Source organism: Humulus lupulus, chromosome 9 (genome assembly GCF_963169125.1).
Source record: "Humulus lupulus chromosome 9, drHumLupu1.1, whole genome shotgun sequence".
Classification (NCBI taxonomy): Eukaryota; Viridiplantae; Streptophyta; class Magnoliopsida; order Rosales; family Cannabaceae; genus Humulus; species Humulus lupulus.
Genome location: NC_084801.1, coordinates 43,728,580 through 43,746,012, shown reverse-complemented (window position 1 = coordinate 43,746,012; position 17,433 = coordinate 43,728,580). Strand labels below are relative to the sequence as shown.

Here is a 17,433-nt window from a genome sequence, read left to right as displayed (position 1 = left end):
GGAGGTCATCTCCGCGAGGCCGGGCCTTTTCTCCTTTGGCCTTTTCATACTTGGCCTCCAACCTTCTTCTTAGGTCCACCGTGGACCAGCTATCTTCGGAGTGCGAGTTCGCAGCCCGACCGTCCTGGTTGACGGAATCACTGGGGCGGTTGTTCCTTCCCCTAGGCCTGGGTGCCTTAGCACCGGGCCCTTTAGGCACGGAGTGCCCCCTTGGGGCTGAAGGACGTCTGGGCTTAGGAGCGCCAGAGACCTTCTGCGCGCGGGGGGGGGGGGGGGGGGGGGGGGGGCAGTCGGCCTTGTGATTCACGCCTTTAGGAGGTGCAGGGGCGTCAGCGCGCACAGGCTCTCCAACTTTTTCTTTGCCCTTGTTAGGGGCGGCTTTGGATGGTCCAGCAGCGGCTGGATCCGGTATAGCGGCATCAGCACCACCTAAAACAGAGGCGTCCTCGTTCGAGTCGCCTAGGTCTCCGAACTTGCTTTGGAGGCGCTCCATCATGCGCTGCATTTTTTCGGAGAGGCGCTCCTGCTCAGCAAGCTTGGCTTTGGTGACCTCCAGTTCTTCGGCTACTTGGACCAGTTCTGGGTCCTTCTCATAGTAGCAGCCGTCCTTGTAATAACCGTCTTGGACATACTCTTCTTCGTCTTCTAAGTATGTTGTATCTTCGGTACTGACCCGATCCTGGCGGGATGTCGGGTCTTCACCTTGGTAGTCCAAGGGTTCGCTTTGCACCACATCTTCCATCACGGTATCGGGGTTGACCGTAGCATTTTTGTCAACAGCGGATTTTCTCGTAGTCACCATCTCTTTAGCACGAAGTGAATACGAAAAATGTACACAGAAAAAGAGCTGACTAACAACTTCCTACAGCTCTCAATGAAAGCACCAAAATGTTTACCGAGTTTTTCGGAAAGAATAACTAACAGAATAATAAAAAGATAAGAACTGTAGAAATGCTGAAATGTAACTAAACAAACAGTGTTTTTACGTGGTTCAGGCGTTAACAAGCCCTAGTCCACGAGTCGATGTTATTATACTTGGAAAAGGTTACAGTAAGATGGCTGGTGCACAAGAACTTCACACACTCACAGTGTTTCTCTCGGGTTCTCTTGAAGAAGATGAAGCTAGAGAGATTTTAGTAGAGTTTTTGCTATGTGATTTGTTCGTCCCTCTTCTTGTAAAATGAAGGGGTCTTTATAGCTAGGGTTTCGGATTAGGGTTTTTCTCTACGTACATGAGTCTTAATTACACCAGCCATAAATAGGGGATACAATTACTGTAGTAGCATGGCTACAAGACTCTATGTGGGTATATTTACGTGAAAGTATGGGGAACACACAAAGTCAGCCGTCTTTTCCAAGTTGTCAGCGGAACAATAGGCGAAAAGGTACCCTTAGGCGTGCTGGGATGTGTGCGGCTTTGACCTGACGGGCGTGTCAGGCGGGATCCTGTGTCAGACGGATATCATTCCAAATATGCCTTCTCCCGGACTCGACCGATCGGTTTTGTTCTGTACGAGGCACGGAACTGTTTCCGCGGAGACCACTCGAAGAGCCTCTCCTGGAAGGGCCTCCCCGAGGGGTATCCTTCGGGAGTCCGGGAGAGTCGACGAGTTTCCGTGTTGTGCTTGCTTGGAAGAGTAATCCGGATACTAAACAGGAGAGGCAAAGCCTTTCTGTGGATCCGCGAGCTCTGGTCACCTACCGTGAAAGACGTCGATAATTCTGCTTCCCCGAGGACATCAATCTAAACGCTATCCGGAAATCTGGATAACACTATTTTACCCCTCATTGTATTTTATCCTTAAAACACTTAGTTCCTTGTAAATGATATTTCAGTATACTAATTTAATTACTAAAATGAGATCTCTATCATTTAACACCTTGAACCAAACTAAAAGGAAACCATCGTTTCACTTCTTCATCAGAAGCTATAGATGTTCATATCTATGATTAACACTCCCACTCAATTATACTACCGAGTTCCCAAGATGTAAGTATGGGCTAGTCCGTAGGGTAAGCTGGTAACGAACAAGTCAAAGAACTCAAATAATACAATCAGTTAGAATACTAACCATTCAGAATTGAGATTGAATTGACCTATGGTCAACTATATGATATGACTAGAATAGATAATAACGGTATGTTTACTTATCTTATCAACTGTCAATATCGGTCCTGTCTGATGTAACAAATACATCCGATCTTATCTACTTTGCTAATGTTCTGGAAAGAACATAACACTGTAATGTGTAAGTCGATCATATCGTAGATTGGCAAGTCAGTGTAAATCATGTGCACTGACTAATCTTAGGACTAACTTATTTTGAACATATAATCATATTTATATTCCACTGTGATTACGTCACTATAAATAAGATTAGCTATATGCTCGGGATTTAATAGAAGTTTATATTAAACAAATAATCATGAAAATAAAACATGTGAGCAAAGTGATTGACCAAGTCAAAAAATGATTTCTATTCTTTTATTGATAATAAAATGATATTACAAAGAATTTTGGTTTTAATTAGGGCATAAAACCCCGAACAACTACAACTACTCAAACAGTGTTACCAACATAATCTTTTACAGGTACTACCAACACACATAACATGGTTACTGGAGCCAAAGTTCGGGTTTATAAATCTAAGGTCTATATTGCCTCCAAAGAACCACTTACTCTTGTTGATGCTTTACAAAGTGCAGATTGGAAAGCTGCTATGCAGGTTGAAATTGATGCCTTACATAAAAATGGGACTTGGTCTTTAGTCCCTCTACCTACTGGTCAAAATACCATAAGGTGTAAGTGGGTTTATAGGCTCAAAGAAAATATTGATGGTACTGTTGCCAAGCATAAGGCTCGGCTGGTTGCAAAAGGATTTCTGCAACAGTATGGATTTGACTTTACAGAGACATTTAGTCCCGTTGTGAAGCCTACAACTATTCGGATTGTCCTCACTATTTCCTTGTCTAAAGGCTGGTCAATCAAACAACTGGATGTTAATAAAGCTTTCCTTAATGGAGAGCTCAATGAAGAGGTTTTTATGCACCAACCTCCTGGTTTCTAAGATGCTCAATCTCCTCATTTGGTGTGTAAGCTTCACAAGGTGTTATATGGTTTGAGGCAAGCACCTCGAGCTTGGTTTGATAAGCTGAAATCTGCTTTACTTACTTTTGGTTTTTCCTGTGCTCGGGCTGATTCCTCTTTGTTTATCTGCATTACTCCTCATCATTGCTCTTTTGTGCTTGTTTATGTGGATGACATTTTAATTACAGGTAGTTCAGCTCCTATCATTTAAGCCTTAATTACTCAACTTCATCAGCTATTTGCACTTAAAGACCTTGGTGATGTCAATTATTTTCTAGGCATTCAAGTTGAACACACTGCTCAAGGTCTTCATTTATGCCAAAAGAAATACATTACTGATTTGTTGTGTAAAGCCAAAATGCAGTTTGCTAATAGTCTCAACACGAATATGACTGCTGGAGAAAAGCTCTTGGCCTTTGGGAGTGATCCAATACTAGATCCGTACTTCTACCGCAGTCTTGTTGGGGCTCTTCAATATGCCACAATCACAAGGCCTGAGATTACTTATGTTGTAAACAGAGTTTCTCAGTTTATGCAAACTCCACTTCAAAGTGATTTTAGAGTTGTCAAGAAGCTTTTACGGTACCTTAAAGGCACTTTGGACCATGGTTTGCTTTTACGCAGGTGTTTTTAGCTAAGTCTTACTGGTTTTTGTGATGCCAATTGGGCTTCCGACCGTGATGTCAGGCGTTCTACCACTGGCTTCTGCATTTATCTTGGCTCAAACCTGGTTTCGTGGTCTTCCAAAAAGCAACGGACAGTCTCTCGCTCAAGTACAGAAGCTGAGTATCGCAGTTTAGTTGTTGTCACAACAGAGCTTGTTTGGATCCAATCTCTTTTGTCAGAACTTCAACTCACACAAGTTCCCACTCCTATAATCTAGTGTGATAATCAAAGCACGGTTCTCATGTCGGCTAATCCCGTGCTTCATGCGAGAACAAAGCACATTGAGCTTGACCTCTATTTCGTTCGTGAAAAGATCTTCAACAAGCAGCTCCTTGTGAAACATACACCAGCTCATGATCAAACTGCTGACATTCTAAAAAAGGCACTCTCTAGCACTCGATTTCTGTTGTTACGAGACAAACTTAGTGTGGTCTCTTTGTCCACCCTAAGTTTGAGGGGGGTGTTAGAGAGTCTCTAGCTAGTTAGGATTATGTTACAATTTTGTTACTGTAATTAGTGTATATACTTTAGGCTATTAATTATTCTATTTCGACAGCTGTACCCAGCTGCAGCTGGCTTTCTCTATTGTTTATATACTTTGTACAGTAAGACTATACAATACAATCAATTCATTTTCTCAATTTACACTTTCATAATAGGGTAACTATTTTTTAAGCAGTTTTCTTTTTAAATAATTAAAAATCTAACAATAAAGTGAAAAAGTTGGGTCTAGAAAAAATATTAAATTACATACGAGCAGTTTGGAAAACGGATAAAAAAGCATAAGTAAAAAGTTTTTCAGGAAAAACTTTTTCGACTCTGAAGGAGCGGGAAAAACCCAGTTTTTCTACAAGCTTAAAAATTGAATTTTTACTTCGATTTTACGCCCTAAATTCATGATCCTAACTACCAAACTGATCCTTAACCCCTACCAAGTATTATTTCAAGTTCAAGTCTATGTGCCATTTTACCCCGAAACAAATTTTTTCAAGAACAGTAAAAAATGCTAAAGAACTCATAAACTTAGCAATAAAAAATAGAGATAAAACAAATATTGCATGGCATATCAACAATTGAAAAGTTTGAGAAAAGTACTTGTATAAAAGATGGAGTAGAGTTCTGAGACGCAAACTCGATTAGGCTGGGCAGGAGCTTTGTGGATCGTCAAGAACCGTCTGAGTTTCTGGATCCAAGAACCGTCTGAGTTTCTGGAGGTTTTGCGCCTTGTTCTTCGGTTTTCTTGAGGATAAAGATTTTACGTAAAATGTAAAAAGTAAAAATTGATTCTTAAGGATTATTTATATTAGTCGAGGAGCAGTTACCGAGGTAATCATAAAGGGTAACTTTTCAAGACATGGGGAAGTGTAGTAGCCGTCAAACCAGTTTTGGGAAACCGAAAAGACATGATTAGTTGCCTTTTTCGAGAAGGCATGGACGGCTCTGACAGATTTGATGGGGCATGTGAAGGATTGGTCTCCTAAGTTTACTGTATGCTGCTCGCAGTAAAATAAACTTAGGGGGCAAATATTTACCCAAAAATGGCTCATGATGACACGTGGCAAGAGTTTCTTACACGTAGTTGGCACGTGGCAGTTCTGAGTGAAGGGATCTTGTTCGATCATCGACCAAATAAGTGTTGATTCGTCAAGTCTCACGGTTAAGTGCGACCCGGCTGGTCGCATACTTCCATTTACTTCCTTTGAGATATGCAATCTTGTAATAATTATATACATTATATTTTTTTTTATTACCTTGATACGCTGATCTTAATTGTAATTAAGGCACATTGCCCATCTAACCCCCTTGAGCCTATAAATAAGAAGGAAAGGGCTCAAGGGAGGGACTTTTGACTTTGGCACCTTTAATCTTTGTATTCAGAGAGAAAAGCAGGGTGATTATCCACCGAAATTGTAATTCTCCTAAGACCTGTGAAACTCAAGAACCCTAGTTCCTTGATCACAGTATTGGGATTCAATATCAATAAGAACACTAAGTAGACGTAGGTTATTACCACCTAGTTGGGGCCAAACCACTATAAATCGCTTGTGTCACTTTCTTTCCATTTGATTCTCTTCTTGATTTCCTTTTTGTTCTTTTTCGTTTATTTGACTCCATGTCGTTGACCAAATCAAGGTTCAACACTACTAGATTCGTTTAGACCTATAGACAAACATACTTGCATTATGCAACCAAACACATAGATTCACTATGCAACCGTAAGTCACGAAGGGCCAATATACATTTTCTATTAGGATTAGTTAAAATACAAAGCCCCAATGGTATTACACAAGTTGGTGTAAAACCCTTAACAATTTCACATAATGAATGTGAAATTTGAGTTTGAGTTATAGGCATCTAATTCTAAATTTACAGTTTTTGGTTTAAAGTGGTATAATGGGGTAGGCATGCCCAAAAAATTCGGAAACATTTGAAGGTGTTTTAGGTTCCTTTTGGAGATGTAGACTAGGCCTCGAGGTGACGCGTCACCACCCAAGAGGCGACACATCACGTGCCAATTTTTTAAACTTTTGAAATCGCATCTAGCGAAAAGTTGCCTGCTTTAGGGTGACACCAAATCTCTGCTAAAATATCATCATACTGTTATCTCTAGGGAAAACTCAATTGATCACATTGCATAGGCAAAATGATATAGCAAAATCGAGTAGATACATTTGATTTGTTCAAATTTTTAGTTCAACGCCAAATAATGAGCAAAAGTAGGAACACTTTTTCATTTTGTTCTTGATATAAGATATATTTAAGATGTTGTTTTAGAAATCTCAACATCTCTTCTATATAATAAGTGTGTAAATAACGAAAATTCTTGATTTGAACGGTTTTTTTGTTAATATTCTTATATATAACATAATATTCTTATAGTATATTTAACGGTAGATTGTAAACATGATTTAAACTTAAAATCAAATTAAATAAATAAATAATTAAACAAATTAAAATATAATATTTTTGAGATATTTTACAATCACAATTATTTAAAAATAATAAAACCATATGTTTTATAACTTAAATAAAATTTAATTAAACTTAAACTTCACGTATTAGAATAATATCATATTAAACATATATCATAATATAATCTACTATCAACTAGAAACAAACTTCTTTAAAAAAAAAAAAACTAGCAATAAACTAAAATTTAAAATCCATGTATAATATTAATATGATTTGAGCTCATTTTCTTCGTTAAATTCACCAAAAAACATTGCAAGTTACATTAGAAACTAAAAATAATTGATGCATTTATACTACTCTACACTATGATTTTTTCTATTCTATTATTAATTTCTTTTTAAATATTATTATAATTTATATATATGTCATGTAGCCATGTAAATATATATCTATGTCAACATTGTGTTTAGATGTCATATATGTAGAGATTATTAATATCAATATTTATATATACTATAGAACTATAATTCATTCTATTATATATTAAAAAAAATGAACTGATTTTTATTAAATTATAGATAATATTTTGTCCTATTTTTTTAATAAAATTATGTCATACATTATATTAAACATATTTTATTTATTTTTATGATATTGTTTATTTATTTAAAATTTATATGATAATTAAAAAATAATAAAAATAAATAAACATGTTTATAACTTTAAAATTAAATAAATTTGTATTTCATCTTATTTTTATCTGTTATATATATATACATATATATATATATATATTCCAATTGAAGTTTTCTGTGCATTTTTCGTGTTATCACGTTACTAATGACACTTTAATTTCTTTCTTTGGATTTTTTTTCTTTAATATGATTATCTGATGATGTTTTTACCCAAGTTCGTTTTTTAATTTTTAAAATTTTCTTTACTATACATTGACACTGTAATATGTTCAGAGACTTGTCTTACAATAACCTATCAGGAAATTTACCGCGTTGGTCAGGCCTCCAGTTAGAATTGTATGTCTTTTGCATCTTTTTCTTCTAAAGTTTCGCAGTTTTAGATTTCTGAATAGTAATATATGATGGTAAACAAACAACTTGTACAGGAACTTTGCAGCCAACAACTTAACAGTCAGCGACTCAGGCATAAAGTGAGCATTGAAAACTACACATGATAAACACAACAAATTATCCTATAATTTGCCTTCTAGTTTTTATCAATTCATATATTTTATTTACAATTAATTTACTATGATATATATTCTGTCCATAACTTTCGACCATATGAAAATAATTGATACATTTGGTATGCCAAACGTTGATACGTATACTAAAGAGCGTGGTCATGTCATTTTTTTTTAAATATCTTATCTATAAAAATAAAATAAAATAAAATTCAAGATGTAATTTTCTACTAATTGCAGCAAATATAAGTAGTTTTCTTGACAATAAAAAAAGTTTAGAGCTAAAACTGAAGCTTCTCCTTTCTGTTTTTCACTCTCTCATCTCTCTTATCTTCTCACCACTCTTTCTCTCATATTTTCTGAGAAGCACTCTTGTATTTGACATGAAAGAAGACTAACTATTACTTTTTGGCTGCAGTCGTGATGCACGTACATGGTTTTGTCTCCAAAAGAACTTCCCCTGCATTAATCCACCTCGTAATCACTTCCATTCCATTTGAGTACTTCGTGTTTCTTATTTACTGAATACTTAATATATAAAATATAGATATTTATATATATATATATTAATTTATACGATTTTGGATGTAATAGGTAAGTTAGGGAATTCCTAGGGTATAGCACTATACATTTTTACACGTGTAGATAAATTATAATCCTAGTTTTTTTTTACTCTGTATAATAATTTAGGGGGTCAAAAACAGTATTTAAACAGATTGTTGCGTCCTCAATTGTACTGGAAATCTTGAACCCTATTTTCGGCTAACTTGTCCACATGGGTAAAAGTGCATAATACGGCGCGGTATGTAATTTAGGATAAGTCTACAGTGGGGATCAGGACTGTACTAGTCAATCTGATAAATAGTCAGAAGAGTCTGTACTCGTATTCCCTAGCACAAACCTTTCCTTTAATTTTACTAAAAAATAAAAACTGAGGCAAAAATTATATAAATTATAAATAGAATTACTTAGAGTATCTCATAATCATATCTCTATTTATATAACTCACTATAGCAGTGAGGCTTAATTATATCTCCATACAAAGAAATGAAATATGACCATAACAAACGTTACAAGATCAAACATAGCTCAGTATATATTCTTGTTCAGCATTATCACTCATCAAGTCATGACACATTTCCACTAAATCACACAGACGGTAATACGGAATTCGCAATCAAGTGTGGAGGACACCAACTGACAGCATCAAACGGGATTGTGTATGACGATGAAGCTACAAATATTGCCTCATCAACATGTGCTTTAACCAGTTCAGAGAAGTGGGCAGTATGCAAGGTGGGTTTGGATAATGCAGATAGTATACTAGATCTTCAAGACACCGCGGAACAAGTCACACAGACCAATAATGAGAAACCAGAGTTCTTTCAGACTGCAAGAATGTCCCAAGGATCACTAAGATACTATGGTCTTGGTCTTGTCAATGGATATTATAATGTGACCTTGCATTTTGCAGAAATTGGTTTTCCTGGTCGAAACTCAAATGAGTGGGCTAGTCTAGCAAGGCGTGTGTTCAATATTTACATTCAGGTAAGTTTGTCAAATGTATTAAGGAAATGATTGTGCACTTCCACAAAACATGTACATTTATGTTCAACTTATTATAATTTCTTCATTTTCTATAAAGGGAGTTCTCGTAAAAAGGGACTTTGACATATCTAAGGAGGCGGGTGGAGTTTTGAAAGCAATCTCAAGGCCTTTCAGAGCCAATGTGACAGAGAACTATCTTGAAATTCACTTATTCTGGGCTGGTAAAGGGACATGTTGCATACCTAAACGTGGTTACTACGGTCCATTGATAACGGCTGTCCATGCCACTGCTGGTAATGGCTACACATATATAATTGTCAATGGGTTCAACATGCTTCACTGCTCAAAATATTTGACACTTTGAAATGTTGTGTATTTATATGTATATATATTGATCAGATTTCAAAGTACCACAAAAAGGAGACAATAAGACAGGGCTGGTTCTTGGTATTGTAATCCCTACTGTGGTTGTGGGTCTTGCATGGCTGCTAATTGAATTTTACATGAGGAGAAAACCAAATGATAGGGATGAAGGTATAAGTAGATCATTAAAAGAAGAATAGTTAAAAGTCAAGTCTTGTTGATATGCATATCAGTGTTTTACATGTTATATTTTCTACTTCAATCTGTACAGAATTACTTGGAATAGGCCCCAAACCAGATACTTTTACCTATGCTGAACTAAGAGCTGCCACAGGGGACTTTAGTGCTTCAAACAAGCTTGGAGAAGGAGGATTTGGCAACGTTTATAAGGTATTACATTTTCTTCAACTTTCAAACAATAAATTTTCAATCTGAAGAGTGAAACAAAGTGATTTTGAATTCAACTTTGTAGGGTACGCTTTTGGATGGAAGGGAAGTAGCTGTTAAGCAACTTTCAGTAAATTCTAACCATGGAAAGACTCAATTTATAGCTGAGATTGCCACAATATCAGTTGTACAACATCGCAATCTAGTGAAATTGTATGGATGTTGCATTCAAGGAAATAGGCACATCCTGGTTTATGAGTTTCTTCCAAACAGGAGTCTTGATCAAGCACTATTTGGTATATAGCTAGTCAGTTATCTTACACTTCCATTCAATGTGTCGTAGTCTTCATTAATTGAACTATCTCTTATGGCAGTTTCTATATTATCATGACTTAAATGTTTTAGTATTATTCTATGATAGTTGTAGTTTCATTTGATTGGAAGAAACTACTTATAAGTTGCTAACCATTGCAGGGAAGAATAATTTGCGCCTAGACTGGCCTACCCGATTCAATATATGCTTAGGTACGGCAAGAGGGCTTGCTTATCTTCACGAAGAATCCAGGCCAAGGATTATACATCGAGATGTCAAAGCTAGTAATATTCTACTTGACGAAGAACTTTGTCCGAAAATATCAGATTTTGGATTGGCAAAGCTTTATGATGACAAAAAAACACACATGAGCACAAGAGTTGCAGGGACAATGTAAGCTCCTACACATACATTTTTAACTAATGAACTCATTAGATTATATTTATTTTTTAGTTCTAGAAAGACGTGACATGGAAGCTTACATAATAAGAATTGATTAGATGAAAAGATTACTGAGCCATATGATTTATGATATGCTGCAGAGGATACTTGGCTCCGGAATATGCAATGTGGGGCCACCTGACAGAAAAGGCTGATATTTTTGGATTTGGTGTTGTTGCTTTGGAGATTTTAAGCGGGAAACCCAACTTTTATAGCCATGGCAAGGACAATGTTCATCTTCTTGAACGGGTATGATAAAGAATTTCTCAGGCATTAGGTATTTAGATTAAAAATAGTATAGCATATCATAGGGGTTTCTTTTTTCTTTTTCTTTTTCTTTTTCTTACGGGAATTTATATAAATATATAAGAATGACTAGAACACATCTTATTTTTTTCAATATCGGTGCATTATTTTTTTATTTTCAGCACCTAAATAGATATAATCCTCAATTTTTTTATATGACGGTGTACATTGTAGCTATTTAGAATATCCTGTAAATTTTCAAGAAATTTTGAATAGTTAACGAAGCCGAAAACAGAGTTCAAAATATGAAATTTTACATGCGTACACAAAAAAACAGACACGCGTGCAACAGACAATTTAAATCATGTTTCGTTACCATAATTTATTCAAAATTTCTTGAAAATTTGTAGGATGTTCTAGATAGCTATAATGTACACTTTCATATAAAAAAAAATTTAGGATTATAACTATTCAGGTGCTGAAATAGAAAAAAGATAAATCGGTATTGCAAAAAAAAGAATACATTGTAGTCACTCCCTAAATATATATAATATATCATTTAATTCTATTTATTTGCTAAATACTAGTTTCAAAACTTTCAAAAATGCCATCTATTTTTACAATATTTACCACAATAAACACTAAATTCATCTTTAATCAAACCATTTCATAATTATATATATTATTAGAAATTAACATGAATATAGATAAAATATAATTGATGATTTTAATTAAAGCAAAGGAACATGTAAGAAGAAGAAAAAAAATTGACAAAAAACGAGCTTAGAGTTTGTACTGATAGCTTGTAAAACAGAGAGATAGTTTCCAAATTTCTTAAAAATAGACAGTGAAAATTGTACTGAAAATAGAAATGGCTAGAATAGTAAATGCTTGTTTTTAATGTATCAAGTAGCTAGAGTTTATCAACTACTCATGTGTGGACTTGTTCCCCAGGCCTGGACATTAGATGAAAGCAACAAAAGTTTGGAGCTGGTGGATCCTTTACTAGCTGAATATGACGAAATAGAAGCCAAGAGAATGATAAAAGTGGCTCTCTTATGCACTCAAGGATCTCCAACAGTTCGGCCACCAATGTCACGCGTGGCCGGAATGCTCGTTGGAGATATTGAAATAGACAACGCAAGATCGAAGCCAAGTTATTTAACAGATATGGATTACAGAGATACCACTACTTTTAGTACTGTTGCTAGCTCTTTAAGTGAGGCGTACACTCCATCCATTTCGTTCAAGAGCAGTAGTTGTCTTATGGCCAACTCTATATGATCGATGTCACCACAACTTGGAGTTTTTTCTTGGTGGTTCTTTATGATGAAGCTCTGTGAATAAGACGTAGGGCCCTTGTGCAAGACAATTATAGAAGTAGAAGATTGGGGAGAGACAAGAACATGTCCTTATTAGTGTTTAGGTGCTTCAAATTCATATTAGTCACGTTTATTGATATTTCTACCAACTATACAAGTTTGATTAAACTTTATTTGATGTGACAATATCTATTATGGTCGCTGTAATTTTCAAATTCGAGTCGCATCAATTGTAGGTTGTGTTTGCAGTTTTAAATTTAGTTGGGAAATAAAAAGTTAAGGGAAAGGGAAGGAAATAAAAAGGTGTGGAAAAGAAAAAGAAACATTTTAACAAGCTTGGTAAGAGCAAAATTAAAACAGAATGAAAGTCACACGGAACAAACTCTACACCTTACTAAATCACAATAGAACTATCCGTCTGTAGGTTGTATGATTTTTTGCTATGATTTCTTGGCTATGATGCAGGGAGCTAATACTGATTTGGGTTTTTCTTGGGTGTGATTTTAGAATTTTTTGAATGTCATGCAGTAGTAAGCTCATTATTAACTGAGCTTCTATTCTTTCAAACTTTTCTCTCTGCATTTTTCTTCAGTTGATTAATGTCATCCATTTATGAAACCACTCTTCTCGATCTTAATGGACGTATAGCAAATGTTTCTCAAGTCAAGAAAACTTCCAATGACTTAAAGTATAACAACAATAGAAGTTACAACAATAGAGGCAGATACAGAGGAGTTTTGGGATGACTGGGTATGAAGTTTTTAATGGGCATGGGATAAGTGGGTCTCGAGAACAACGTAACAACGTGTTTTTTTAGATTTAGTTTTTAAGTTTTTATTATTTAAATTTTAGGTTTGAAATTTTTCATTAGTTAAATTTGAAGATTTTTTTTATATGATTTATTTTTAATTTATTGATTTCTTTTATTTTGTTTACATTAGTTAATTTTTTAAAAATAAATTTTAATGGTTTTTAATATATTTAATAAATTAAAATTAATTTGACTCAATCGAGTGACACCACGTGTACCTCCTGACTCTTTTAATGGTCAGGAACCAACGTCTACACCGAAAGAGTAACAGTAAGTATTTTTGGTTAGGGGCCAACGTCTGCACCAAAAGAGTAACGGTAAATATTTTTGCAGCCAAAATATTTACATAAGCATTTAAGTGCAACAAGTCAAACTACATATGTATTTATGCCGTAAATTTCTATAATAATATATAATACATAAAAGTTTGGAGGAAAAATAATCATGCCAAGGCATTTATAGAATACATAGTTGACTAAAATACTAGGAGAATCCAAACTATACAAGGAAAGATAAATTTGTACATTCTATTCCTAGAAAGTTTCCAGTAAAATAGAAAAAAAAATATTTTCCCAATTAATTTACATTTTTCTACATTCCCCCTCAAGTTGGATTGAATATATCGATCAATCCTAACTTGCTAATATAAGATTCAAAACTCGGTTTCATGGAATAACTCCTATGGTCTCTATTATTAGTTAACACTAATGTTTCATGGAATGGGCATCGGGGCTTGTTTGCATTCCCTAAGGAAGGTTTCTGACTGTATTATTATTCAAGGTTAACTTCTATAAAAAAAAATAGGATTGATGATGTATTTCAAGTTTGAGTGACCCTAAGGCACACTCTTGAGTTAAATCATTAATCTAAAATAATGGAATACAATCACAAAGCTTAACTAGGATTTTGAGCAAACTAGTTAATCTTGACAAATAAGCAGTTGTTCGTAAGTCAAAAGAGAAAACAGTTGATTTTATGTTTTCACTTATGAATTTGGGAATTGTCTCAAAATTAATTTGAGATTAGTCTGGCCTACCCTAAGGTTGGTCCATTAATTTATTGCGGAATTAGTAATAATTAACTATACTCTAGTAAATGTTGATTTTGATCCCAAAAGAATTCACATTTGGCACGTTTGTATGTTGTACATTCTAAGCGAAATTGGGATTTCTTATATTGTATGTCAACCAACGCTTGAAGAACCACCTATAGTTCATATCTATAACATGCATGAAAAATATACCAAATGGTTAAAAAATAATAACATGGGGCAGTTTTGTATACTCAAAAGACTGCCAAAAGGGTACAAAGACAAGTACGAACACATCAATATATTGTATGAGTTGTGACATATGATTCATAAATAAAGATGTTGGATCTCCAAATATAATGGAGTTAGCAAAAAAGGACACATAAGGTAAATTCATATTTGCCTTTACTTTACTTTTACACTTATGTGATTGATGTATTATTTAACATTATGAATGTTATAATGCATGATTCTAAAATTATTTTTCTGTTCCTTGCATAAACGATAGATCTTCCTCCAAGAGTCAACTTCTAAAGGGAAGACATTGGCATTAAAGAACAAGCAGAAGGCCCATCATTAGTTTTAGAAATTTGTTGTTATTTCGAACAATATTATTTCTTTAATTTAGTTTTAGAGATTTTTTATTTCTATTTAGAACAAGAAAACTAATGTTTTAGAAATTTTTTAGTTTATGATTAGTAATGTGATTATTAATTGGGAACTTTATTATTTCTATGTTGCATGAACAAGGTTTTGATACTTCTTTCAATAATAATTCGATTGTTATCTTAAGATCTGGTATTGAAATATGTTATGCAAAATCCAATGATGGGTTGTATAAAAGGCAAAAGAGCGATCTGTATACAACTCTGAAATGTTAAAAGTTGCAAACCCAGGGTCTATTAAACGTTAAAAGACTGATTCCGACAGTGAAACATATCTATAGAATTTAAGATTGGGGCATATTAGTTTGGATAAAATTAACAGATAGGAAGGGATGGACCTGTAAGAGAATTAACTATTGGTTCTCTTCTAGTCTGTGAATTCTATCTGGAAGGCAAGATGACTAAAAGATTTTTCTCTGCAAAAGGCTCGAGAGCCATAGAACCACTCTAACTTGTACACACTAATATGTGTGGACCACTTAATCTGCAAGCAAGATGAGGATTTGAATATTCCGTCACCTTCATTGACGATTATCCAAGATATGGTTTCCAATATTTGATGCAAAAGAAATCTGAGACTTTTGGTAAGTTTAAAGAATTCCAAACTGAAGCTGAAAAGCAATTAGGTAAATCACTTAAAGTTCTTCGATCCGATCGAGGAGGAGAGTACCTGGATTATGAATTCAATGACCACTTGTGTGAGCATGGAATTCAATCCCAACTCACCGCACCAGGAACGCCACAACAGAATGGTGTTCCTAAAAGAAGGAAAATGACGTTATTAGACATGGTTAGATCAATGATGAGTTACTCATCATTGCCACTGTCATTCTGGGGCTATGCCATTCAATGTGAAATGTACGTATTGAATGTCGTTCCATCCAAGTCTATCAAGAAGACACTGTTGGAATTATGGAATAGTATTGAACCTAGGTTACACCATTTTTGTATTTGGGGGTGTCCAGCACACGTGCTGAAAGGAAAGACTAGAAAGTTGGAATCTTACACTGAATTGTGCATGTTTGTGGGATATTCCAAAGAGACCAGAGGTGGTATATGTTGGGGGAGATTGAGATAACACCACCACAAAAAATAGAATCTACACAAAATTTGGATTGATAGAGACTTAAAAAATTGAGAAAGAACATGCAAACCCAAGTAGAACAACGGTGTTCTTCAAGTTTTGATGAAGCTTCAAACCCTAGGCAAATCATCACTTTGAACTATCGTTACAGCAAACCCTTGAGCAAACTAAACACGAACCAAGGCTTATACACGTTGAGAAACGCTGTCCTAATACTCTATTTCCCAGCCACCATTGATGCTTGAGGCCTTCTCTTGAGGAAATGAGGATTATGATTGAACAAGCCTTCAACTCTCCAAGTCAAGCACTTTTTTGGAGAGTTCTTGGAGAAAACTAGAGATTCTTGGAGCTAGAGAGAGAATGAGGGTAGAGAGAGATTAGAGAGAGTGATCAAGTCTCCCAAATCATTGTTTTTGACCCATATATACAGTAGGCACCGTCATTAGGTTGAACCAATAGGATTAGACTTGCAAAACACATCATTTAGAGCATTTGCTGTTATATTATTTTATAATATAATGTAATATTATATTATATTATATTATATTATATTATATTATATTATATTATATTATAATGTCTTAGATTAAATAAATGTGACAAAGAATATCACATATTGTAACATATAATAGAGAGTTACAATATTTAGATATATGAGACATATCCAAATAATGTAACATATTTGGTGTTACAAATTTGTAACTTCCAAATATTACCATTTATTGTGTAAATTTGGTGTTACACAATATTGAGATGAATTTCATAAAGCCATCTGAGAAATGGCTTGTTAGAGATATGATTTTAACCCTAATAATGTGTTTTGGGGGTTACAAAATCATTTGGGAGGGTTTGGAACCGTTTGGAAAAATAGCACAAAATTTTGTGCTGAAAATGGTCAATGGCCACGGCCACTGAATGTTGGTGGTCGCGGCCTGTGGGATAGAAAGTAGTGGCCGCGGCCACTAATGTCTCTGGCCGCGACCACAGGCCAAAAACTAACCAATTTTTCAGTTTTTTCAATTTTTATTGAACGACTCAAAAAACCCAAATAACTCCCAAATCTCACTTTTAATTCCATATTAATCCAATTAAACATTGGTAACAACCATGGGAGTTGGTGGAATTTGAAATTCAAATGGTGTCTCTAAACTCTATAAATAGGAGCCTATAGCTCACTTGAAAGACACAAGATTTCTATCTATTAGAGCACTTGGCTAGAAACACCTTGAGGCTTGATAATTCCATAAAGCATTTCCAATATCTGTGAGAGATCCCTTAGTGATTGAGTTAGGGGGAAATAAGCTTTTGGACAAAGGTTTCAAACCTTGTTCAAGTTGGTGATCCCCAACACTCTTCAC

The 17,433-nt window shown here is 34.9% G+C and overlaps 1 protein-coding gene across 10 annotated transcripts in view; it reads left to right on the top strand.

Moving 5' to 3' along the window:
• LOC133802314 (probable LRR receptor-like serine/threonine-protein kinase At1g56140) overlaps window positions 1-12,715 on the top strand; it is a 94,319-nt gene extending 81,604 nt beyond the window's left edge. For 8 of the 10 annotated variants that reach the window (XM_062240607.1, XM_062240604.1, XM_062240605.1 and 5 more), the window contains 11 exons: window positions 7,636-7,698; window positions 7,788-7,832; window positions 8,284-8,342; window positions 9,022-9,413; window positions 9,511-9,706; window positions 9,813-9,947; window positions 10,048-10,166; window positions 10,249-10,459; window positions 10,638-10,869; window positions 11,019-11,166; window positions 12,118-12,715. In XM_062240607.1, coding sequence (XP_062096591.1) covers window positions 7,636-7,698; window positions 7,788-7,832; window positions 8,284-8,342; window positions 9,022-9,413; window positions 9,511-9,706; window positions 9,813-9,947; window positions 10,048-10,166; window positions 10,249-10,459; window positions 10,638-10,869; window positions 11,019-11,166; window positions 12,118-12,447 — 1,930 coding nt within the window. In that variant the 3' untranslated portion in view covers window positions 12,448-12,715. The remainder of the gene's footprint in view (window positions 1-7,635; window positions 7,699-7,787; window positions 7,833-8,283; window positions 8,343-9,021; window positions 9,414-9,510; window positions 9,707-9,812; window positions 9,948-10,047; window positions 10,167-10,248; window positions 10,460-10,637; window positions 10,870-11,018; window positions 11,167-12,117) is intronic. The other 2 variants (XM_062240603.1, XM_062240606.1) reach the window with 2 other exon arrangements.
• Window positions 12,716-17,433: the final 4,718 nt, after the last annotated feature.